Source organism: Carya illinoinensis, chromosome 3, assembly GCF_018687715.1.
Source record: "Carya illinoinensis cultivar Pawnee chromosome 3, C.illinoinensisPawnee_v1, whole genome shotgun sequence".
Taxonomy (NCBI): domain Eukaryota; kingdom Viridiplantae; phylum Streptophyta; class Magnoliopsida; order Fagales; family Juglandaceae; genus Carya; species Carya illinoinensis.
This window is the reverse complement of record NC_056754.1, coordinates 38,776,603-38,803,554: the sequence shown is the minus strand read 5'-3', so window position 1 is coordinate 38,803,554 and position 26,952 is coordinate 38,776,603. Positions and strand designations below refer to the sequence as shown.

At 34.4% G+C, this 26,952-nt stretch overlaps 1 protein-coding gene and 1 long non-coding RNA gene across 7 annotated transcripts; one reads left to right on the top strand and one right to left on the bottom strand.

Moving 5' to 3' along the window:
- Positions 1 to 2,693: 2,693 nt before the first annotated feature.
- LOC122304191 (probable LRR receptor-like serine/threonine-protein kinase At1g07650) lies at positions 2,694 to 24,968 on the top strand. 5 transcript variants are annotated; one of them, XM_043116298.1, is made up of 24 exons: positions 2,694 to 2,908; positions 3,181 to 3,355; positions 4,842 to 4,925; positions 5,066 to 5,134; positions 5,243 to 5,296; positions 6,867 to 6,938; positions 7,038 to 7,109; positions 12,502 to 12,573; positions 12,645 to 12,716; positions 12,804 to 12,875; positions 12,955 to 13,026; positions 15,303 to 15,374; positions 15,460 to 15,525; positions 15,811 to 15,876; positions 15,956 to 15,991; positions 16,142 to 16,200; positions 17,369 to 17,751; positions 17,849 to 18,044; positions 18,583 to 18,723; positions 19,370 to 19,488; positions 22,811 to 23,021; positions 23,119 to 23,359; positions 23,690 to 23,840; positions 24,365 to 24,968. In XM_043116298.1, the coding sequence occupies exons 1-24, from the start codon at positions 2,791 to 2,793 to the stop codon at positions 24,731 to 24,733; spliced, it is 3,042 nt and encodes a 1,013-aa protein (XP_042972232.1). In that variant the 5' UTR covers positions 2,694 to 2,790; the 3' UTR covers positions 24,734 to 24,968. The 5 variants fall into 5 exon arrangements, with proteins under 5 accessions (XP_042972232.1, XP_042972233.1, XP_042972231.1 ...); XM_043116297.1 differs by having other exon boundaries at positions 2,695 to 2,908; positions 4,854 to 4,925; positions 5,225 to 5,296; XM_043116296.1 differs by having other exon boundaries at positions 2,695 to 2,908; positions 5,225 to 5,296.
- LOC122304193 lies at positions 18,401 to 22,021 on the bottom strand. 2 transcript variants are annotated; one of them, XR_006240956.1, is made up of 3 exons: positions 21,762 to 22,021; positions 18,819 to 20,518; positions 18,401 to 18,711 (listed from the first exon to the last, which is right to left on the bottom strand). It is a non-coding gene; the product is annotated as an uncharacterized LOC122304193 (long non-coding RNA). The 2 variants fall into 2 exon arrangements; XR_006240955.1 differs by having other exon boundaries at positions 18,819 to 18,922; positions 21,762 to 22,018.
- Positions 24,969 to 26,952: the final 1,984 nt, after the last annotated feature.

Here is a 26,952-nt window from a genome sequence, read left to right as displayed (position 1 = left end):
ATATATATGCATATGTAAAATCATATTTGTATAATATGAGCCTAAATTCATTTACATTAGATTATGCATCTTCAAATATTTACATAGTTATAAACAGTACATTTACATGTTTAAAGATCTACTATTCACTCTCCAAAACATATTTTATTCATTCTTTTTCTCTCCTCCCATGCACTCTCTTTCTACATATTTTACCTTTAAATATTTTACTACATATTTTACTCATTCACTCCCCAAAAAATATTTTACTTAAATATTTTACATATTTGAAGATCAAACCCTATTAAAAAAAACTAAAAATAAAAAAAAAAAAAGATAATATTTTATTATTATTTTGTCTCAAATTTGCATAAATTAATGTGAAAATTTTGCTTATATAATAAATTGGATCTTCAAAAGATGTGAAAATCAATGTGAATACTCTAAGGTGACTTAAAAGGAGAATTGGCCAATAATCGGAACGGCCGGAGTCATACGATAAGGTTGTCAATTCATCTTAATTTATTTTAAATTAATTATTAATAACAATTATTATTTTTTAACTTCTTAAAAAAAAATTAAATTACTCTTAAGTATAATCTGGTAGTAAGATGAAAATTTTAAATTTTAAAATAAAATATTAAAATATTATATTTTATTATTATTATTATTATTATTATTTTAAAATTTAAAAAAGTTAAATTATTTATTATATTTTATATGAAGATTTGAAAAAATTATAATAATGAGATGAGAATTTTAAATTTAAGATGAAAAATTTGAGAGGGCAAATCGAACCTATTTTATACACTTCATTTTAAAAAAGTTAAATTAATCTCAATAGAATCTATAAAATATTACTACTTATAAATTAACTCAATTCATCTCAACATCTAAGGCCCCGCTTGGTTACACAGATGAGATGAGATGAGATAAAATGTTTTAAATGGTAATAAATAAAATATTGTTATAATATAATTTTTGAATATTAATTTTGTATTGAGATTTGAAAAAGTAAGATTGTTTATTATATTTTGTATTGGGATTTGAAAAATGTGTAATGATGAGTTGAGATAAGATGAGATGAGATTTTTGGTTTTGGTTAACCAAACAAGGCCTAAATGTAGCTTAAGACTCTTCGATCACTATTTGTCTAGTTGGGTTTGTCATTTTTCTAGTATAAATTCATGGGTTTGGAAATCATGAATAAGATTTGTATATCTTTTTATTTGTTCAATATTAAAATCAAATACACTTAAAATTCATTCAAGAATATATTTGCTTTGAAGCTAAATTCATAACATCATTAGTCACCTTTTGCTTTGTCAGTATGTTACAACTGGTAAGCAATAAGGCTTCGTTTGAATAGTGAGATGAGATAAAATAATTTTTAAATAATAATAAAATGATTTATAAATAGTAATAAAATAATTTTAGTTAAGATGTATAATTGGATTTTAGAAAATAATAAAAAAAAGAATTGAATAAAAAATATTATAAAATTAAAATATTGTTAGAATATAATTTTAAATATAATTATTTTTTTAATTTGAAAAAATTAAATTATTTTTTTATATTTTATTTAGAAAAAAATTTATAATAATTAAATAAAAAATTAAATATTTAAAATAAAATAAAATATAATAAAATGAAAAATTTTTGGCATCAAACAGACTGAACATCCAATACTTGAGTAAAATATTTTAAAAGTATATGAAGTATTCGTCTTACCTAAAGATAACTTCTATCCGTTTGCACAATAGATAACATTTTAATTTTAATAATAGTGTAATTTCACTTGGAGTCTTCCTGTACTTGAGTGAGTCCCAGAATTCGAGACGCTAAAGTAATCATAATTTCACAACGTGGTCCGCATCTCTTTTGTCCTTTCTATACGGCACTACATTCGGTCCTCGGTATTCTCGCGCAGCCATATCCCGAGTTCAGTTCCTTTAAAAAAAATTAAGAGTTCTCGATATCTTTATTTAGCTCCGCTTGGTTTAACATTAGTTCAATCTAATTTAATTTAATTTATTTTTATAAAATATCTTATTTTATTTTATTTATTTAATTATTATAATTATTTTAAATTTTTACATTATAAAAATATATCATTAAACGTCTATTTAATTATAAGATTTTAAAAATTTATATATAATTAAAATCTAATTAATTGATATTATTCATAATAAAAATATGTTATATGTTTGCATAAATTATTAATATATATATATAATATTATAGTATATATTTATTTTAAATATGGTTCTTATATAATAATATATAAAATTATTAAATTTTATCGATTAATTATTATATAAATTATAAAATATATTGAATATATATATATGTATAAATAATTAGATTATATATTATATATTTTATTATAAAAGTGCAATATTTATATTATTAACTAATAAATTTTCATCGAGCGAACTGACTGATTCGGACATAAACAGCAAGTCTTCGTAGTGCATGCTTCTATCTATGTGTAGTGCTCCCCATATCTAAAATCAATAATGTCGATATGATTTGAGTCAAATTTAATCGAGTATCTGTCGTTGAGAAGGAATCTATTTTTACGGGATGAACTTTTTGTTTTCAGGAGTCAAAATTCGATGAAGTTTAACAAGACGAATACTAAGTGAACTGTTAACGAGCTGGTTGATTTACGGTCCTATTCATCCTCGAATATAGCGGCCCCACACTCTCACTGATCATTCCATCTAACTGGGTTACAGTATCTCTCCCTTTGGTTTAAATGCTGAGCCGAGACTGATATTCTCAGCTTCTACACAATTCTTATTCCCAATGGCAGCTGTTTTTGCAATTCAAAAACTGCTTCTTGCACTTGTCGTCTTCTACACTACAATGTTATCACTTGCAACCTTTGGATTGGCAGCCACCGCTAAACTTCACAGCGATGAAGGTATCCAAAATCTGTCAACTTCTTCACACCCCTTTAGGCCACTACCAAGTCCGGGTTACAACTTCTTCATAGCCTATGATTAATCATTTATTTTGTCTGAAAAGATTGTTGCTTATGTTGAATGCTCATATACTGCATCAATAAAGAAAGAATGGAGAAGATTGTTTCTTACGAAAATCCAAGATTCAAATGGGATTTTTTTTTCCGCCCATATTTCCCGGCAGCCAAAGTGGTGACTTGATATTTCTTTGGGTTTGTTTTGTTTGGTGCAGTGGAGGTACTGAAGAAGATAGGGAAGAAACTGGGGAAGAAAGATTGGGATTTTGGGATAGATCCTTGCAGTGGAGAAGGGAACTGGCAGAGATTGGGTGAAAGAAAAGGCTTTGAAAGCAATGTGACATGCGACTGTACCTTCAACGGCAATTCCTCTTGCCATGTCGTAAATATGTACATCTCTGATTCTCTATTGATTTTCCTCATTTTGTTCTCTCCTCTCTGTCTCTCTCTGTGGTAATGTTTTCTCCAACGCTTTTACGTGCTCTTTCTGTTATGATTAATTTTCTTTAGGGACTCTTGTTACACAAATTTATCGGCAAATCATTTCTATATTAGTTTCGAAAAATAAAGTTCGTGCACATATGGCAACTCAGATTCTTAACCAAAAAGTAATTCCTCTTTCGTATTTCCAGTTCAGTTCCGTCCTAGCTCTGTGTGTGTGTGAGAGAGAGAGAAGATCAATGGGGAAGAGACAATGACCAAGGGAAGTGTGTCGTGTCAACTTAGAAATGAAAATAGAGAAATAAATAAATCGCTTTTGGGTCGAGCGACTTTGGATGGGGATGTTGGGTTGGGCCAAGAAATTCCACTAATGCTGTTGTGCTTAGGTCTCGCATAGAAGTTCCAATGAACATGTTTTGAACCTACTCATCAAACAATACTAAACTTCACTTTTTCATTTTATTTTAGATATTATTGGTTCTTTTCGAGAATTTCTTTATTTTTTCTTTTTCATTTGTTCTAAATTCCTCTGACTAGGGAGTTTTCGATCATAGATGTTTGGTAAGAAAAAATATATTTTTTTATAAGTAATAATTTCGGAAGAAAATATATGTCTGAAACCAAATTATTAACGCATACAACTATATTATGATTATGCTCTTTTGCTCTTTTTTACCTATTAATTAAATCAATAATTAAAACTCTATTCTTTGGTTTTGGTATATGCAAAGTATATATACGAGTTCTTTGTTTCTACTTGGGCAACTCTGCCAGCACATGGGGGTTCCTCCATTCCTACTCACTTTTTCTTGTTTCTTAAAATTATTATTGTTTATTTGGGAGAAGTTCTTCTTCTTCTTCTTCTACCTTTTTTTTTTCTTTTTCTTTTTTTTTTTAAAAAAAAAAAACTTCTTTCTGGTGATTTTGGAAGCCACTTTGACTTGAGTTTTTGACCATGGATGTTTGGAAAAGAAAACTATCCAAAACATGGTCAAAAAACTTCAGTCAGAGGGATGTAAACCTATAGTCCATGCATCTGCCATTATCAGACATTCCTTTGAACTTGTTAATGGTTTTATTTCTTCCTTTCTTTTTTCCACGTTTTTTACAATAATCCATACATCTGCCATTATTAGAAATGTGTCGAACCAAATCTACCAAAAAAACTTCTTTTTCCTGCTTTATTTATTAATATCCATAACAAAATGTAAACCTATAAGTGAAAGATATTTTTGAGGATGCTTTATTTTCTGTATTGAGAAATCCCACATGGCTTAGGAACAAATTCATCCTGTACTTTATAAGAAATTACTCTACTCCTCCTATTAGGCCTTTTAAGGGGAGAAATGAGTGTTTCTACATTTTGTACTTTCTGGATTCCAGATGTAGAATGGTTCTGTTGTTATGAATGCCATGTTCATCTAATTTGCTTTAGAGATATATGCAGAGCTCTGAAGGCGCAAAATCTATCAAGTACTCTACCACCAGAGTTTTCCAAGCTTCACTACCTCAAACAATTGTAAGCATAAAAGCAGATTCTCCTCTAATTTGAACTAAGTAACCATTTACAATTGTTTTATCTTTTTTAAGCTTCCATGCGTTCTACCATGTGAATAGTGGATCACCCCTGGCTAATTCCAAGCACTTCATTTTGCACAGAGATCTCAGTCGAAACTACCTCACTGGTTCAGTACCTTCCCAATGGGCTACCATGCACTTGGTCGATCTGTAAGCACCCTCTCCCAGTTTTCAATCTGTTACTACTTGAAGAAAAGTATCTTAGTTGGAAGTTACGTGCTTTGTTAATTGTATACGCAGCTCTCTAATGGGGAACAGCTTGTCAGGTCCCTTCCCAGCGGTTCTCACCTGGATCACCACCCTCAAAAACTTGTATGTTGGAATCATTCTTTGATTACTTTCACTTTCATGATTTATTTATGTCACAATTATTACTAGTTGATGCTGGTGATTAAGGTTAGACTTGCACCAGTTCGCAACACTAATGGAATCTGCTTATGATCATGTGTAACAAAATTATCAAATTATTGTTTTTATAAACTATGTTTTAATAGAAAAGAGCAGTAGTGGTATGTGATATTATGCAATTTCTTCGGGTAAGATTCTTACCTTGGATAATTTGAGGAAAAGACACATTGTTGAGATTGATTGGGCCTTAAGAGTCCTTTTTATAAGATAAATTAGTGCTTTCTTGGGCTGTATAAAGGCCAAAGCAAATTGCATTTTAGCTTCTAGGAAGCTTCCTTTGAATTTGGTTATGGCATCCTTGATTTAGGAATCTATAAGCAGAAATTCCTCGGTTAGTGCCCATCCCAGATTTGGTAAGTTTTTCTTTTCCTATACCAGACCCAATTAGGCAGGTATCATCAACTTACCTGTTATACAAACCAGTACTTAAATCAATTAATTATAAGAAAAGTGTTAAGTTTATGAACAAACTTACAAAATGAAACCTTACAAACTGAGGTGATTTGATATGATTTATTGATCTACCCAAATTTTATTTTTTACAATCTGACCTACCATATCAAACCACGTCAATTTGTAAAACAATTGTTTGTAATTCTTTTGTGCACCAAGCATTTATCTAATTCTAAACCTTCAAACAATGAAACAACAGCTCAAATTTCGAAATTAATCAACCCAAAAAAATAAACCCAAATTTAAAGACCCTAGATACTCGGATATGACTTTTGTTGAGTGATTTATTTCTTCAGCTGGGTTGGTTTGGAATGGTTATGTCCAAAAGAATAGTTGACCTTTTTGTTTCGTGTGGTGTATATGGAGGGAAAGAAACTGAAGTTGTTTTGAGGACCATGAACAGACAATGGAGGAGCTCAATACCTTCTTTCTGAATACTCTCCTCCGCTCAGCAGCTTCTATAGACTTCAATGGCTTAATTTACCAGATTTTCTTGTAACTTTTTCTCTTTCCAGATAGGTAATCACTTAATACATGTCTTCTGTATTTGGATTGCACCTTTCTACCTTTGAATAAATTTTTTATTAATGATAAAAAAAAAGATGTAATCACACAATTAGTCATTATAGTTAAGGTGTAACTGTTTCGGGTTTTGTGCACAGCAGACTTGGGTCTCTAACACTGAACCACCTTCAATTTTTGTGACCTTTCTATGTCAGCCGTAATAAAGGCCTATCTGATCAATTTGTATAGGCTAACGTGAAACAATCCATCAATCCATTTGAGATTTTTATAACATTTTATGATATTATATTAGAATTCTTTGCTATGGGATTTTAAAGTAAAAAAAAAAGACTCGTAATGGAATTGAGCCACACAAGATTCATCCGCAGAACCTGTCAACCCACTCTATTTAAATGGGGGCTTTGCATAGCTACTTCAACTTTTCCAGCTCTATAAATGGTTTCAAACAATATTCAGGTGCTTTTTCTAAATTATTAGAAATTTATTCATTTTACAGGAGCATTGAGGGAAACAGATTCTCGGGACCCATTCCACCCGAAATTGGAAAGTTGATCAATTTACAAAAACTGTAAATCTTCATCACCTTCTTCACTACATTAATCATTAATATGGACCTTACTGATTCCCATAATGTGCTACTTTTGACTCCTTTATTATCTTTTTGCAGTATCCTGTCCTCAAATGCTTTTACAGGAGAATTGCCAATTGAGCTTGCCAAGTTAAGCAACTTGACTGATATGTGAGTGAGCATCTTCATTAAATTTATGATATATTTTTTAACCCATTCTCATTGAAGACGAAAACAGAGAGAGAAAAATACTTTTTGTTGTATATTCATTTATTGTTTTCGGACTATTTATATACATACAATGACTATTATATCCTCATAACATAAACTAATTAGAACTATGTATTCTAACACTCCCCTTCAAGCTGAGGCATATATATCACATAAACCTAGCTTGGAACAAATAAGCTTTAGCCGACTATAATACAGTGGTTTGGTAAACACATTTGCAAGTTGATCAGCAGACTTCACAAAGGATGTAGAAATGTCACCACTAAATTTCTTATCTCGAATGAAGTGACAATCAATCTCAATGTGCTTAGTCCTCTCATGGAACATAGGACTAGAAACGCAATAGGCACTGCAGCTTGATTATCACAAAATAACTGAAAAGGGACAGGAGCTGGAATCCCAATCTCCTGAAAAATTGTTGCAACCATGTCACCTCACTAGCAGTGTGAGCCATTGCTCTGTATTCAGCCTCTACACTAGATCGAACTACTACTGTTTGCTTCTTACTTTTCCATATAACAAAGTTACATCCCACAAAGGTACAATATCTAGTAGTTGATTTTCTATCTGAAGGAAATCTTGTCCAATCAGTATCTGAAAAAGCTTCAATTATAAGATGCCTATTTGGTCTATACAACAATCCAAGGCCAGGCGCTCGCTTAAGATACCGAAGAATATGGATTACAACATCCCAATCTGAGACCTTGGGCATTTGTAAAAATTGGCTCAATACACTCACTACATAAGAAATATCGGGTCTAGTGATAGTTAGATAATTTAATTTTTCAACAAGTCTTTGATACCGACTTGGATCTCCAAACAACATCCCTTTCTCTTTCAAGAGTTTACGATTTGGATCCATAGGAGTGTCAATAGGCCGTGCAACCAACATGCTAATTTCTTCCAAAAGATCAAGTACATATTTTCTCTGAGATAGGTTAATACCTTTTTTAGATTTACTGACTTAAATTTTAAGAAAGTATCTAAGTTTGCCCAAGTCTTTTGTTTCAGCCTGGCGATTCCAACTGAGTCACTCCCATAAATTACAATGTCATCTACATATACAACCAATAAGATATGATCTGCATCACTATGTAGATGAAATATCAAATGGTCTGTTTGACATCTATGAAGACCAAATGCCAATACAGTATCAGAGAACCTCCCAAACCATGCTCGAGGAGATTGTTTCAAACCATATAATGTCTTTTTTAATTTGCATACAGTACCTCGACACTCCCCCTGAGCAACAAACCCAGGTGGTTTCTCCATATAAACTTCCTCATTCAAGTCACCATGTGGGAATGCATTTTTAACATCCAATTGAAATAAGGGCCAATCCAAATTAGCAGCAAGAGAGATTAATACCCGAACAGATGAAAATTTTGGCAACGGGGGAGAAAGTCTTGTCGTAGTCAATGCCATAAGTTTGAATGTAACCCATAGCAACCAAGTGAGCTTTCAGTTGTTCCACAGAACCATTAGGATGAAATTTGACTGTATATACCCATCTACAGCCAACAAGTTGTTTTCCTGGCGGTAGAGGAACAAGATCCCATGTTTCATTATGGTGAAGTGCATCCATTTCATTTTCCATAGCTGTCCTCCATTCTGGATTAGATAAAGCATCTTAAACTGTGTTAGGAACAAAAAATTTTGAAAGTTGAGAAGTAAAAGGTGAAAAAGATGGAGACAAGGCATGACAAGAGACATATTGGCTAATAGGATGTTGGGTAACACAACAACGATTACCTTTTTGGAGAGCAATAGGTGGAGATTCTAACACACTAGGTAACTCAGGATCTGAAGACAGAGACAAAGTTGGTGGAGGTAGGGGAGCTGAGGGCTGTAAGCAACATGAGTACACCTGTAGAGGTACACGAGAAGGCACTGAAGATGGTTGGGTAACAATGGGTGATTGTGGAGGAGAAAGGGTAAGAGTAGGGAATGGAAGAGGATCACACTAAACAGCTGAAGACGTGTCCGAAAAATAGGGTATGGATTAAAAGAATGTGACATCAACACTTGTGAAGTAACGTCTAAGAGTAGGACTATAGCAGCGATATCCTTTTTGAGTCCAAGAATAACCAACAAAGAAATACTTGGTAGCACGTGGATCAAGCTTATCAAAGTCTGGGCCAAGGTTATGAACATAATAAACACATTCAAAAATTTTGGGAGGAAAGAAAAAGATGGCAATGAGGGAAACAGGATGGAGAAGGCAGAGGAACCATCAAGGACAGATGAAGGCATATGGTTGATAAGGTGACAAGCAGTAAGAAAATCACCACTCTAGAAACATTTAGGAATATGCATGTGCAGTAAAAGTGCTCGGGTTACATCTAACAAATAGCGATTTTTGCGTTCAGCCACCCCATTCTGTTGGGGTGTATAAGAGTATGAAGTTTGATGAACCATTTCTTTATTGCTTAAGTAAGCATCAAAGGCACTAGATTGGTATTCTTTAGTATTGTCAGAACGCAAAATTTGAAACTTTTTTCCAAATTGAGTTTTAATTTCTTTTCGAAAGACTTTAAATATGGAAAGAAGTTCAGATCGTGTTTTAATCAGAAACAACCATGTCATACGAGAATAGTCATCAACAGATATAACAAAATACTGAAACTTGTTTGATACAATGTTGATTGGTTCCCATATATTGGAGTGAACTAATGCAAAAGGACATGATGCTCGATTATCAACTAGAGGTAAAAAAGACACACAATGGTGTTTACTAAGCTGACATGCTTCATTAGGAAAGGGAGACACATTTTCAAGATTCCTAACTTCACGTTTCAAAAGAGAGAGAGATGGGTGTCTAAGGCGGCAATGCGATTCAAAAGCGGATGATGATGAGGAAGTGAGGGCTCGAGTGGGTGACTACTCGACATCAAGGTAATACATATCACCCGCTTCATGCCCATACCAATCTTCTTTCCCGTCTTGAGATCCTGAAGGATACATACAGAGGGATAAAAGGTCATAGAACATTGAATATTTTGAGTAATTTTACTAATGGATGGCAAACTAAAGGGAAAACTAGGAGTGTATAGAACAGATGACAAGTATATAGAATCAGTGAGATTGTGGATCCAATGTCCGTAACTTTAGTAAGACAACCATTAGCAAGAGTAACACTTTTGGGAAATGACATAGTACCTAACTTAGATAAGGAATAAGACAAAACGATCAGATGTTCATTGGTTCCTGAATCAATGATCCATGGATTTTGAGTAGATGAGACAAGACATGCAGATGCTATAACTGGGTGGGCAGGAGTAGCTCTAGAAGATGAAGCCGCCCGTGTGACTAAAAATTGATCATACTCATCCTTCGATATGCTAATCATCTCTTGAGTCAAATTGGAACTTGTTGCCTGTGATAGAGCATCTTGGCAAATGGCCTGATTAGTGGACCTAGATGGTCTACCAGGTCAATCCCAACAATAGTCCACTAAGTGATTAGTGCGACCACAATGGGTGCACTTACGAGATTCACGACCTCGAGTGCGGTTATCTCTGGCATCACGTCCCCTACGTGCACTTCTACTACTCCGGCCTCCATACTTACCAGGAGCAACATAGGAGGCAACTAAAGCAGATTTCTCATTACTCTGATCATAAGACAACTGAGGTACCTATCCAGATAATGTGGCTCGATGAAGTCGGGAGAACACATTAGGAAATGAGGGAAGCTGTGGGCTTGCCAAAATTTGAGAATGCACCAACTCTTACTCAGGTTTTAAGCCAACAAGAAACCTAAGAACAATGAACGCTTCACGTTGTTTTAGCATAGTTGAAACATCAGAAGTGATAGGTTGATAAATTTTGAGTTCTTCACATATGCTCATCACTTGAGAATAATACTCTTCCAAATCCAAAGCACCCTGTTCCAACGCAAAAAATTGTTGATACAACTCATAAATACGGGTTGTGTTTCTAGCACCCAAGTACATTTGTTTGAGATGCCTCCATATCTCTTGAGCGATGTTAAAGTGTACTAAACTAGCACAAATATTAGGCTCAATACTAGCCAACATCAAGGAGTAGATTTGAGCATCTTCTTGCTCCCATTGAACAAATGTAGAACTAGTCGAATCAGGCATTGGATCAATCAAGTGGGTACGATGAAGACCCTTGCCTTTCAAAAACATTTTTATAGATTTTGACCACAGTATATAGGTTTTTTCATTCAACTTCACTGTAGTCATAGGCAAATTAACGTTTGGTGCAATAGATAGTGACTCAAACTTAGCTATCATGGAGAAAGTTATGAAAAAATGGATGAAAACTGAAAAAATACAAGCTGGAAAAATAGAAACCCAGCTTAAAAACCAAATCTCGGATTTGTACTGGTTGAAAACAGATTGTACTGGTTGAAACAAGCAATTTTCAGTCTGAACCGGTCTGTTTCGGGTCTGAACCGGATCGTATCGGGTATGAACCGGCCTGTATTGGGTTTGGCTGTATTGGGTTCAAAGAAAACTGAAAATCGAGAATAAGCTATCCTAACTAGGGATAAGGGAAGCAGGATTACCGTATTCCTGTTATCAAACAGGTGCCATTCTATATAGGAATAGGCTCTTACTCTAGGTTGGGGGTATGCATAGTTGACGATAGGACAGTGGAGACCTAGAACCAAACGCCCCGAGACTTCGAGTTCCGCCAGAGATAAACAGCCCTTCCGACAGTCAATGGAGACTGCGAACTCACCTGAGTGGATAGATCACGTCGGCGAGCTCGATTCCAGTGTCCATTACTGGAGATAACACCCTTTTGTCACTGGAAACACTTTGGAAAAGAAAAACTTCCGGCCGAAAAGAAAAAGGATGCACACACAGCCACTAACCACCAACAAGTACCACTAACTCTGTTGCACAACCACTACCAGAACACGACGAAAACAGAGAGAGAAAAATACTTTTTGTTGTATATTCATTGATTGCTTTCGGACGATACATATACATACAAAGACTATTATACCCTCATAACATAAACTAATTACAACTATGTATTCCAACAGTCATAATACCAGGCTGGACAAGACAACCAAGCCATATAGATGAACAGAAAGTTCTTTCTAGCTGTGCATTAGAAACTTGTCATAGTGTCAAAGATATATAGAAAACAAATTATAACTATTAGCTTATACTCGATACAAATCTTCGTTTGATATTTCATGATTACTACCTACCATACATCGTTATTGGATGTTATAATTTGATTCAATTATTTCTTACGATATTCTTTTGAAGCTTGATGTGTAGTGTGTGCCTGAAACAATGATGTTTGTCAGAGTGACTTCTTATGCTTGTTTCTATCGTACGTTTTAGGAGGGTAAGCGACAATAATTTCTCTGGAAAGATACCTGATTTCATTGGTAATTGGACACAGATTAAGAAACTGTAAGTTTCCTCCAGTAGCTTACTGCATCATTGTGTATGCTTCTATTGATCACAAACGCATTATCTGTCAGGCATATGGGGGGTTGCTTTCTCGAGGGGCCAATACCTTCAAGCATTTCTGCCTTAAGAAGCTTAAGTGATCTGTATGAATGTACCATCACATCATATTTTTCCTTGTTTTAAAAAAATTGAATATACGAGTAATTGTTTATGTTCTTCTATGATTTTAGGAGGATAACTGACTTAAAAGGTCAAAGATCTACTTTCCCACCATTGAGTAATATGGAATCCATGAAGACAATGTCAGTTGAATTCCCTATGTGATTTATTCTTCTCATACTCTGAAATTATACTTTTAGTAACTTCAATATTGTGATGCAGGATACTGAGGAAGTGCCAAATTTATGGAGAGATCCCTGAATATATTGGATATATGGAAAAACTAAAAATTTTGTAAGTAGTTCAAGATATGGCTCTGAGGACCTTCTCAATTTTCCACGTTCTCTTGGGAAACCTCCATTAATAAAGAATTCATGGAAGATAGGTTGCTATATGATGTTAGAAGGTGCTTATGAAAATGGTTTTGATCATCCACGTGATTCTCACTGCACAATATTATTACAGTCATTGAGTCAGCCAGCCATAGTCAATTATTATCAGTAGCTATTGTTATCAAGCCAGTAACTGATATCAATGGTTGTTGTCAACAAGTAGATAATCGTTATTTGATTAGGTTGGGTTGTTTGACTTGGATTAGGAAAGAAGGTATCAAATAAAAGTTTATCAGGATTTTCTTTAATCGAAGGCTATGAGGATGCTACCAACATACACATGGGCAAAAGAAGCACCAAAACACCAAAAGGAAAAAGAGCAAGAAAGTCCTGAAAAATAGAAACAGAAGAAACATGAGCATTCGGCAAATATGAAGTGAATCATGGAAAAGCTCCTCCATCACCCAATTGGAATCTTGATGCTCCAATAACCACTTCCCCTCCAAATGCACACATCATACATGACACAATCGAGTAACTTTTATCAATAATCTAGGAAAAAGGAGCAACTCATATCAATTGTTATTGTTAATATGGGAATTATTATTTGATTGAGCTATGTTATTTGATTTGGATTTGGACAGGAAATATCAAATAAAAGTCTCATATGAAAATAGTACTATAGGTTTAGTAGATTTAGTATCTTATTTCATTCATATTTTTATAGGTAGTTTCTTATTACCTTCTTAGGAACGTAATGTTGCATATGAATAAATGTTTTTATCATTATTATTTAGAAATACAAAACTACTCTACCAAGGAGGCTAAAAACCTCATTGAATCCAAAAAATTTGTTTTCTCTATTGCTGAGAATCATAGTTAAGAATCTAAGAACAATATTGTTGGATTCTTAACAGAAAAATCTTGGACTGCCTCTCTCGGGAAAATTTTGACATTCGATAATTTAAGGAAGCGGGGTATTATAGGTATGGATTGGTGTTTCATGTGTAGAAAAAATGGGGAAACCGTGGATCATCTACTCTTGCATTGTGAGGTGGCATGGGCTTTGTGGGATGGCATTTTTTGTAGAATCAATTTGGCTTGAGTGATGCTTTGAGAGTGGTTGATCTTCTTGTGTGTTGGAATGGGCTCCATGGTTTTTCTCAAATGGATGCAGCTTGGAAGATGGTTCCTTTGTGTCTTATGTGGTGCATTTGGATGGAAAGGAATGAGTGGTGTTTTAATGGCAAGGAGCGTACTTTGGAGCAATTCTGGAATTTCTTTGTGCAATCTTTCTTGTTTTGGTTTTCTGCTTTAGTGATTAACAGAGCTTCTATTCATGATTTTCTCTTGCCGCTTTCTGTTTCCTAGAATGTATTTAGGTGTTTTCTGCAGTATACTAACTGTGTCTATGGGCTTTGCCTATACATTCATCTCTAATAAAATTACTTCTTACTTATCAAAAAAAAGAAAAAGAAAAGGAAAAAGAAAAATATAAGTATTCAGTTTTGAAGAGTGTGTGGAAAGGCTGGAAACAAGTTTGCTCATTGCATGGCATGCAGATTTTTAAAATATCTAACAATGATAGCAGGCAGGAGGGACTTCTTTTCTAGTTTTATTCCAAGGAAAAAGAAGTACCCAAGTGAAATCTCATGGACAAGCGATAGTTTAGAGTCTTTAGACTATTTTAGTTTGTGAAAGCTTTATCTAAATGTAAGTTAGTTATGATAAACATATTCTGCCTGAATTTTCTTTTGGAAGTTATGCCCTTTTACATCATATGATGTAAACCCAACAGTCTTTAGATAGGTATTTTAGATGCTTCTTTATCCTCTAGTTTTGTCTCATAACAAATTTCTAACATTTCATGATTATTATTAGTTTGTATTTTTCCCCCGACGAGGTGGAGAAGTGAAAATACAATGAATTTTTCAGACCAGCCTCAAACAAGAATGACAGTATCTTTCTAATTGAAAAATGCTTTCCTCTTGTGATACCTAGAATATGACATGGTATGGATCTTAAAGTTTTATCATTCACACGAAACTTATATGACAGAAGGTTATAAGATTTTCTTTTGTTGGTGAAGTTTGCACAATTACACAACTGCATAATTGTTGTAGTTAACATTCCTGCACTCCATTATATATGACTTGATGTATATATAAAGATTTGATATTTCTTTTTTTTTTTTTTTTTTGGGTAGAAACTAATATTCACTTTCCTTTATTAATACAGAGACCTCAGCTTTAACGACTTAACTGGTGAAATTCCAATGTCCTTTGTCCAACTTGATGATGTAGATTTCATGTACGTGAATTCCCAATTAACAAAACTTTCTGTTTATAACCTTGGTAATACTATCATTTAAGATATGCATGTTGCCTTGTCCTAGCTATTTGACAGGAAACAGGCTCACTGGAAGCATACCCGGATGGCTCCTAGGAAGAAACAAGAATGCGTATGTAATTCCTACTTGTGTTTTCACATTTCCATCTCCCCTTTGTAAGCCTTTAATAGAAACAAAGATACATTTTGATAATTTGTTTTGGTTCCACTTGGATCTGGTTGCATTTGGAGCACATTGTAATATTGATTGGAAAGTATGATGCACCATGCAAAACTTATAATACGACTTTCTTTATGAACTTTGATCCTCTGATTCGAACTTTAAAAAACACAAAGCTTGCAGCAGCTACATATGAAAAAATAGGATTATTTTCTTATTTCTTAATATTTGATATAGGGATGTTTCTTACAATAACTTCACTTGGGAGAGCTCGAGTCCTGCAGAATGTCCACGTGGGAGTGTGTGAGTATTTTCTTCTCTTATGTTTTATTTTGCCATCAACAATGTATAGCGACAACAACTATTTGATTCGATTTTGCAGAAACTTAGTGGAGAGCTACTCGGGAGAAGATAAATTGTAAGATTTTGTTCATGTGTAATAATATACTCTATTATTAACTGTAAGAGATTAAACAATTGGCAATGGTTTCAGTTTTGGAATAATAGCTTCACATTGACGTGTATGTATTTAAGATATAAGCTCAAACATCTCTTCCATCTGTTGTAGAAGCAGAATTCATCCATGCCTAAAAAGGAATTTCCCATGTCCAGCTGTGAATAATGAGCGTAAGTTTTTCCATCTAGAACTGAATTCCTTTTTTTGGGGCAGTTTTTGTAACATTTATTTTAAGGGGCCACACCTACATAAATGAATTTAGTAAATAAACCCTCAACTACCCCCTCCCCCACTCACCCCCAAAGAAAAGGGAAGGAAAATTAGGATTTTTGGGTACCTACTTGGGAAGAGGCCTGGTGGAACAATTAAAAATTTAACTATTTGAAATAGACCTGTTGTTATGAACCTGCTGGGTAACTCTAGTAAAAATGGAACAATAAAATGGAAATGGATGAGAAGGAAACTGATGATAGAATCATATATTCATCACTGTGCTTGAAGATGATCATGGGTATTCGAGGTACCCTGCCTCCAGATGAAAACCACAAGGTTCAAACGAAAACTCCAGAATAATCCTACAAACTACCACCTCCCGTCTATATTGGGAGACACCCCCTCCCATAGTCGTCAATCACCAAAATTAGGCCATGGCCACTTTTCTACAAACAACACTAAGTAAGGCCATTGGCCAAGAATTTAGCAATTTAAATAAAACAAAATGGGAACAACTCAGCTAGAGGCCCATCAAGCCTGGCCCAACTTAATTGGATTCATTACACCTGTACTTAATATTGTTTATGCCAGGCTGTTCCTTCTTCTTAGACAACGTATACAGCCAGAAAGGGGTAACTATTGTTCAGTGAAATATTTCTTGCTAAGTTGGAGAGCAGTATGGAGGCGCAATTCTCAGTAAAGAAAGAAATAAGTATATATTGCATCCCATTTGCTCATTATAACTGACAACTACATAAAAGATTCAGATTTCAATTTTTAGATTTACTGAGATTTTATTATCAGTGATATGAATGCAGTAAATTGCTTCAATCCTTGGAGTAAGCTTGAAATATGTAACTTGAACCTTTTGTTATACTATGCAGAATATAAGTAACAATGCGTCTATTACCTAGGAAAGAAAAAGAACGAAAAAAGATAATATTAGCCATCTGGTATAATTCAATAAATAATTTAGCAACACTCATCTTTTGAACCCGAAGATGGCGATGCACAATGAATATGATGTACTGAGTCCTGATGTAAGCCTATCTTCCAACGTGTACTGCTATGATGTTTGAAAAGATACTATTTAAGCATTTCCCCTAATTATCCAAACCTTAATAGGTCATTACTTGTTGCACATTAATTGCGGTGGCAAGGAAGCCAGTGTCAATGGCACCAAATATGAAGCAGATAGAGAACGAACAGGTGCTTCAATGTTTTACTTGGGTCAGAACTGGGCTTTCAGCAGCACCGGCAACTTCATGGACAATGACGTAGATGCAGATATCTACATTCAAACCAACACCTCTGCACTTTCCAATGTATCTGTTCCTGATTCAGAACTCTACACAACAGCACGTGCTTCTCCCCTCTCTCTGACATACTACGGACTCTGTCTCATGAATGGGAACTACACTGTCAAACTTCATTTTGCAGAGATTATTTTCACAAATGATAGATCATTTAACAGCCTTGGGAAACGCATATTCAATGTCTACATGCAGGTAAGAAAACTTCAATACGCACCAACTGAGATAGAAACTTTCTCCATTCCAGATTGTAAACAAATGAGTACAATCCTTACTATATGTTTTGATAAAGGACAAGTTGGTATTGGAAAATTTCAATATAGAAGATGAGGCAGGTGGAGCTGGTAAGCCACTTATAAAGTCATTTACTGCGATTGTCAGGAGTGGTACATTAAAGATCCACTTTTACTGGACCGGAAAAGGGACAACAGGCATCCCTGATAGAGGAGAGTATGGTCCTCTCATATCAGCTATATCAGTAGATCCTAGTAAGTAATTATAAGCTCTAAATTCTTCAAGGTATATTTCTATATTGCCTGTTACTTAAACAGCACAATTCTGAGAGTGAGAATGTGAGAGAGAGGTTGTTGTGAAGCTTTTAAAAATACTTCTGCCTAAGGATTCTGTTTCAAAAATTGTAGTAAAGGTAATAGTTTACCTCCTAAAAGTTGCTCACTGAGTTACAAATAAATGCATGTTGTTCCACATGCATTGCATGCAAGGAAGCAAAAAAAGGTTGTTTGCTAACCTTACTACAAAGCAAAATATGTTAAAATAGGATGAAAAGAATTAGTTATAGAAGGGTCAAAAGTAAAATTCTTTGATGACATAAAAATGATGCTACTTTGGAAAAAGAAGTTTGAATTTTAACAATTAAACTGTTATCAAACGAATATTGATTTGTAAACAAAAGTAAAGCCCAATGAGTTTGGGATTTGCTTATAAGACTAGGTCATTTCGGTCCGCCTTTAACTGGATTGATTTTTCCTTTCATTTTGTTGACTTGAAATAATTCCTGTCTTCCAGATTTTGAACCTCCATCAGATGGTGACAACAAAGATCATTTGATAATAGTGGTTGTGGCTGCAGTAGTACTTCTCGGTCTTCTCACCTTATTTGTAATGTGGAGGAAAGGCTGGATGGGAGACGATGTCTCTGCAAACAAAGGTATGAAACATTTTTTCTATCCTTAGTGAATCTTTGTTTATTAGCATCTCTAAATCAAAATTGCACACCGCATAATCATAGTGTAATTCACTCACCATTTAGTGCATTTCATCACAGTTTCACCATCTCCAATTTCAATGGGTCATGGAATTATTTCAGCCACATTGACATATCAGCTTCCAATATTCCCCTTAGGCTTCTGTAAATCATATGACCAGCACAACCAGGTCAAGCATATGGCAGTCCACATTTGCTTGACTGTAAACAGTCCTTAAAAATCTGTCTTAATGTATCATTTGAGTGCATTTAGTTCCACTGAAAGATTAAAAAAGAAATATTTTTGTCTTTTCTGCATATGCAGGCGGTCTTAAAATTTCACCAACAATTTTCATTATCATGATTTTTTGAGAAAAGTGAGATCACTTACTTGCAGTGTATGCTAAATTCATGAGAAAAAGCTATTAGCATAGTTTTTACTTGTGTATCTGATATAATGTGTCCATATTCCACATATGGTCGTGAAAGTTCAAATTCATCTTTTTTCTTTTCCTTTTGAAGCAACATTCAATGCAAGTTGGCAAAAGAATATAACAAAACAGTTTATGGTATCTTCTCTCTATTGACATTCAATACTGATTCTGGACAGAGCTTAGAGGCATTGACCTGCAAACAGGATTATTTACATTACGACAAATCAGAGCTGCTACCAAGAACTTCAATCTAGCAAACAAACTTGGGGAAGGTGGTTTTGGGTCAGTTTACAAGGTAATTTTATGATTCTCTTGTATGAGATCCATTCCATTGCAACTACGTATATGTATATGACTGACTTCAAATATTTATACTATGGACAATTGTGAAACTTTTTTGTAACACCCCTATTCCTCTAGGGTTTAAGAATATACTAGTTTTAGAAAAAGATGAGGGTTGGAATGCTACACACCTTTAAAAAATTTCTTAAGATCCAAGTATAAAAGATTCTAAAACTAAAAAAAAACAATCTTTTGCTAATAACTTATTAATAAATGAAAACATGAACTAAGATTTTCCATAAATAACCAGGCCTCTTAACTTTTCTACCTGAACCAAATCCTGTCATGCAGCATTTTCCTCACATTGATTATTACCTGGGACATTCGCACAACTAAAACAAAATGAGTCGAATGCTTAGTTAGGAACTATTTCATGGTAACCATATAAGGATATAGGTTTTCCATCATAAATTAACATTCAGAGTCACATTATGTGACAGCATTGCTTTAAATTGTATATGGCCCCATACACATCATTACCCCAGTGTGTTAGGGATAGGAATCTATGCAATATTGGCTCCTTTTGGAGCTAATGGGTAAGAAACTAGCCTCCCACAAGAATGACCATCACTAGGTGCACTGCTAGTGATGCATTCCGGCGTTGCAATCTGCCCTTCAATTCTGGCACCATTTCCTCTGTCATGGGCCATGGCCCTTTTTATTAAAACATTTACCTCATGCAGTCATTCATTGTTTTATTTTTCCCATTATGCTCTTCCTTTCCTTGCCTTTCATTCATTTAATACATAGTGATACTATATAGATACATAGGTAACCTGAAACATCCATTTCATTCAAATTTGGCATCATAATAATAATAAGAGGGTACATGTAAAATGGGTTACCAAAGAATAGGCTTACACAGATATCATTTAAAACACATACATATGTAGTATGATTTTGCAAAATAACATATTTTTTTACATAAATAGTAAGAAGGGTATTGTAAAGGACGTGTCCCACCTCCGATCATAATCGCTAACCTGCAAATCAAACGTTAATGGCATTGGATGCCTGCAACCTCTCTGATGCCTAAGTTAGTAAAGAATGGTGTATAATAACTCAAGTATGATCATAACTGTCTTTAGAATTAACTGATACCCAGATCTATAGGCGTAGGAACGTATAAGATCATCATTGAGACTTGATTAACTTCACGGCTAAATAGGTGTGAAGTTTATCTCTAATAAATAGGAATTATCTGTTCGCCATATTATTACTTATCCATATTGCTAATCAGAAGAATATCAGGCCTTCCTGAACCCTTGGGCCTGCGACTTGGGCCTTTGTCCATTATCAGCACTTGTGTCCAGAGTTAGGCCAATATTGGACCCTCTAGATATGATCATAGTTACTTACCTCAAACTTTATGCAAATACTCACTTTACACAGTTAACCATGCGTACATCAGTAGGCACCTATATATAAGCACACTGTTACATTAAAATCTACTCAAGTGCATAATCAATTTAAATCTAGAGCCTTGTGAAGTGAGCCTACTCATGACCTCTCAACCATTTATTTAACCTAATCATGTCCTCCCTACAGAACCTTTAACATAAGCCTTGCATATCAGCCCATGTCATAGTATACCAACTTGTTTCATGTGACTAGTAACCCTTAATGACTCCTTAAACAATCATGACCTAACATCATGACTCCATGGTATCCATATTAATCATCCTTTTATAACAATCGTGACACCTCACAAAACCTATACACTACCCATTTTGCTTGAAATAGCAACAAGATCGTGAAACCTAACTTATAAGCATTTACCTGTGACCATCAATTGGATCCTTGTGTATTTAATCTAACCTTCAAAGCCTATCTTGTTTTCTTAAACAAGTTATTCCTTCAATTCATACCTGAAGCATATGCTAATCCACTCAAACAGCAGCAATCCTTGGTTCGCTTAGTACATCCCCTATGTACCATTTACCTTCTTGTGTTAATATCAATACAACCAATTTGTCTCCTCCTATCACGTATGCAGTCCATAATCTTATATGAATTCATGATTGCATAGCAACACTTAAAACATATAAATTCCTATTGCTATTACCTTGATGCATCTGCTCATGTTCAATCCTAGTGAGTCCCATATGTTGCAATCAACCTAACATCACATCTATACTTAACACGTGGCCCATATTGTATACCTATTCATACCTTAATCTACTGCTAACCCATGTGCTCTATCTATGGAGCAGGCAAGAGAGTTACCTAAAATAGAAGCTTGGGTTCAGTGGCTGGCTTGTGCACCGTGCAGCTGGCTTGAGTTGGCTTTAACCGTGGTGCAAGAGCTTGTGTGTGGCAGGGAAGATTTAGAACAGTAGGGCTTTTGGTAATGGGCAGAAAATAGAGTGGGTAGGCATGTAGGTCATGTTTTTAAAGAGAAGCAATTGGGTATCATACATGGAGAAGGAGATGTGTATGGAGGTTCTTGGCTGAGGGTGGACTTTTAGCTACCATGGATTTTGTGTATTTGGAGTAGGTATAGGTTTTGTGCATGAAGATAGAATCAAGGCTATGCTGGCAGGATTCAGGTATGATATGTGTGGGCTGAACTTCATGGGCTAGTTGTGGGCTTTGGAAAAGAAAATCCATGGGTTTGCCTACCCTTTCATTGGCTGGGCCTCCTTATAGGTCCTAATGAGCCAGCGTCTATTCTTTTGAAATCTAAGTCACCATTCAAGGTCCAATCTTATTTACACACTAATTATTCCTCAAACAATAGACACGGGCTTAAAAGCCTAAGTTCATATCCTTACCCTAACTACCTTATAAAAATAGAAACCCTAATTTTAGAGAAACCCTAGATTTCCTAAAATGAAAACTCCACAAAAACTCAGGTGTTACATCTTTAACTTGTTTTGTTCCTCATTTCCAAAACCATATTTATGTCACAAAATGTACTACTCGGGGATTGTAGCTACAAATGCCTAATACATACTTGTTCCAGCACTTTCACAATCATGGCCCTGCTACAACTTTTGAAAGATTTCTAGGAGATCTGTTCATTAGAGGTATTCCATTTCCCAAGGAATTTAGAAGTGCTTTTCACAATGATTTATTGACTCCAATTAAACACTGATGCTTTCATGACATTAAAAGCTAATAGGCATCAGGGCTCAAAAGCTGTAAAATACCATTGTAAAAGGAGTAGACATGGACTTACGGTAATCTAGTGTTATGAAATTTTGGAAGCTAATTTCCATGGTTATCATTTGTTAATGCTAAGTCTAATATAAGGTCTCTTCTTTCTGATATAGGGTGTGTTATCGGATGGCACTGTAATTGCAGTGAAGCAACTCTCCTCAAAATCTAAGCAAGGAAATCGAGAATTTGTGAATGAAATTGGAATGATATCTGCACTTCAACATCCAAATCTTGTAAAGTTGTATGGATGCTGCATTGAAGGAAACCAGTTATTGCTGATTTACGAGTACATGGAAAATAATTGTCTATCTCGCGCACTTTTTGGTGAGCACTTTCTATGTCTACAACATTATGTCACATGCAATACAGCTGTTAGTCATAAAAGGCTCTGAAAATTCAATTTAACTTATATTTTAACCAGGAAAGGACACAGTACGCAGATTGAAACTGGACTGGCCTACCAGGCAGAAAATTTGCATAGGTATTGCTAGAGGTTTGGCCTACCTACACGAGGAGTCGAGATTAAAAATTGTTCATAGGGATATAAAGACAAGCAATGTATTGCTTGATGAAGATTACAATGCTAAAATTTCTGATTTTGGTTTGGCAAAGCTATCTGAAGATGGCAAAACACACATCAGTACCAGGGTTGCAGGAACTATGTAAGTGCTTTAATAAGAATATAGAGGTTAACATTCTTCTTTTTCAGAGCAACGCCAAAAACTTGTAAGAAGTTATTTACTCATCGGTACTTGTCAGGGATAATAAAAGAGATGCTATCATCTAAGCAGACACAGACTATTCATGGTTTCCTCCAATTGCTTGGTCATAATTGTGGAGAATTTCTTAGTTGCATGTACTTATAGCTTCCAATCCGACAATACATCACCCTTGAACATCTTTGCCCTCAAACTGGATACCATAAACGTCACAGTTTAAGATTCAAACTACTTGTTTTGCATAATAATTGTTTGTGTTGTTTGATTATGCAGTGGTTATATGGCTCCCGAATATGCAATGCGTGGTTACTTGACCAATAAAGCAGATGTTTATAGCTTTGGAGTTGTTGCATTAGAAATTGTCAGTGGAAAGAGCAACACAAATTATCGGCCAGAGGAAGAATTTGTTTGCCTTCTGGATTGGGTAATTCAAATTGCTCAGAATTTCTTTCCATTTTGTTCTTTGAAGGTGTTATTTAGTTGAAGTTTTCACCCATCAAAACATTCAAACCATCATCGTTGTTGCAAATACTTCAGAGTAATATATATACATATATTCTTTTAAAAGAATACCCTGCCTGATTTTATCACGCATTGTCAAATAATTATCTAATTATCCAATAAATTAGCTAATATTACAAATGATTCTAAAGTTTCTGATAACTCTTACATTAATGATTCACAAATCTTTTGATTAATTACGATCTTTATAGGTTATAATTGATATAGTTTATTCTTGGTGTGCGTGTGTTTCTCTCCCTCCTTTCTAATCATTGAATTTTGGCTGATTGATTTCATTGTTATTGTCTGCTAACTTATTATTATGCTAGACTGTTTTAATTCTTAAATCCAAATGATACCTTAACACGGTATGGTGTCCTTACGTTGAATTGGTTACAATTTTCTGAGGGCAACCTTTTTTATCGGTTGATTTGGGGCTTCTTCTAGGCCTATGTTCTGCAAGAGAGAGGCAGTTTATTGGAGTTGGTTGATCCAGAGTTGGGATTAGAATATTCATCAGAGGCCATGGTGATGCTAAATGTGGCTCTCTTGTGCACCAATGCATCCCCAACTCTTAGGCCTACAATGTCCCAAGTTGTGAGCATGCTTGAAGGAGCAACTACCATTGAAGACTTACGTTCTGATCCAGCCGTTAATTCCAAATATAAGACAGTAAGGGATAACTTCTGGCAGAATCCAAGCAGAACCCATAGCATGAGTATTGATGGTCTATGTACCAATTCCTCTTCTTCATATATTGAATTAGGACAGACGGGCAGTCTTTTAAGAGCTAGTTCAATTAAATCGGATGAGTAACATTTGTATTATAATAGCACTTGATTATAAAGAAACTAGGTGATTTTTATTGACCATCTTCCACAGATGTGGTTGTCTGATCAGAGTACATTATATAAGGCTATATATCTTGGTAGCACTTCGAATATTCGAGGCACAAGTAACATATTAAAACCATGGCAAAGCCATGATTTTAAGAAGAACACTATAATTTGTAGTGGCAGATTTATGTTAATTTTGTTTGTTTTTGTTTAAAGTAGATATTTCCAAGCATATAATTCACCTACAATTGAAACTTGTTTTGTATAAGTAGTTCAATTTATTAGGTGTGTAGATGTAGCAGTAGAATGAGTATAAAGAGTTAGCTCATATCTTTTTTAAAAGTGGGAAACTGCAAGGTATTTGTATCAGTCTTGGAGATCTGTCCATTTCATATACACTTGCCATTTGCTGACAAGCTAGTTATTTTTAGAGATTTATCTCAGGGGGAGCTCATGCCATTTCAATTTGTTTGAATAAGTATAGATGGCCTGCTTGGGGGCAAAAAGTGCATCTTGAAGAATCTAGGCTGAATTTCAGTCCCAGTAGTCATAGCTCCACCACCATTCAATCCATCAAACAGATATTGCTATTCAAAGTAACTCCTGCAAAAATTCTATACCTAGAACAAGAGATTTTTATAGTAGCATGCAAGAGTGTCCAAAAAAAAAGGGCGGGTTTAAAATTAAAAAAAAAAAATAAATAATAATCTCGATATATGCTTGATTAAACTGCTCGATTGTAAAAGTAGAAATTTGCTTAATTATGAAACCGAAGAACCACCAATTAAGCTCAGCTCGATTGAGTTAAAGGCTCTCTTAAGATCACTTCAACATGTTCGCTAGATTCGTTAGCTTGTTTAAAGTTATAATAAATATATACCAGACTAATATATATCAACTCTATATATGTGTATAATATGCATATTACTATACCAACATTAGATTTTTATAGACTATATATACGCTATACGTAGATAATTAATTATATAGATCAGCTAAGTGTGCGTTTGTGTGTGTGTATATATATATATATATATATTAAATCATGTATCTAATCATGTAATCATATCAACCTTTAAAACTAAATATTTCACGCGCGGATATTTAACCCAATTATATATGCTAGCATATATTAAATATGGTGTATGATTATATAATGATATAATTATATATATCACTGCGTACTTCAATCCATTAATGTGATTAGCTAAAATAAATATTTTATATTAAAAAAAAGTGATGTAGCCAATTACATTAGTAGAGCATGTAAATAATACGTAAAAATGACTGTACATAGAGTTTTTGTTTATTGATTTTCACAAAAAGAAACTGACAAAAAAAAAAAAAAAGGAGAAAAATTCGTTAAAAGTTGAGATAATTCCTTCCATTTGGCTTTTTTTCATATCAAAGTGCACGCAATTTGGCCTCCTTTTCTGAGCGACTCCAATACAATGCAATATTGGTCCCATTTAGTTTAAATGCTGTTGTCTCCGAAAGCAAGAGATAGAGGAACTACATGTTGTTTACGACTTTGTGGGCAGTCAGAATGTGTTCGTTGATGATGGCGTTGTTTTAATGAATACTTTAAATCATGGAAAAAAAAAAAAAAGTCAAATAAAAGGCAATATTTAGTGCTTTCACTCTATACTAATAAAGCTCAAGTTGAAAAGGTGGTAAAGGACAATGGCGAAAGGAAAAGGAAATGAAATCGTTTACATTGAGGACAGTACCTCTAGGCTTTATTGATAAATCCTCACTTTTGGCGAAAGAATACCGTGGTTACGTGACTTTTCGAAGAAAACTTATTAAAACCTTACCATCAATCAATTACAAACCAATAAACTAAAAGACTAAAAATCCAATAGATAAATTCTATTGGGGCTAAACTAGGTTTAATGTGCCATATTGGATAAGCCCACGAACTGAAACGTGACTTGACTTAAACGTGGCATGACTTGACATGAATATTACTTGAATTAACATAAACATGTCCTTGTTACATATACATGTTTGCCTACCGTGAAACTATAGATGCTCCACGACTCCCTAATAGCCATGTCCTCCTGCTGATATAGCATTACATCACAGTTATATGCACTAGTTGTGAGTACGAAATAATAACTGAATTGATAAAACTTGTTAAACGTGTAACTAGTACCATCAACATTCAATGTCTTTGGTAACCATTTACCTAGGTCG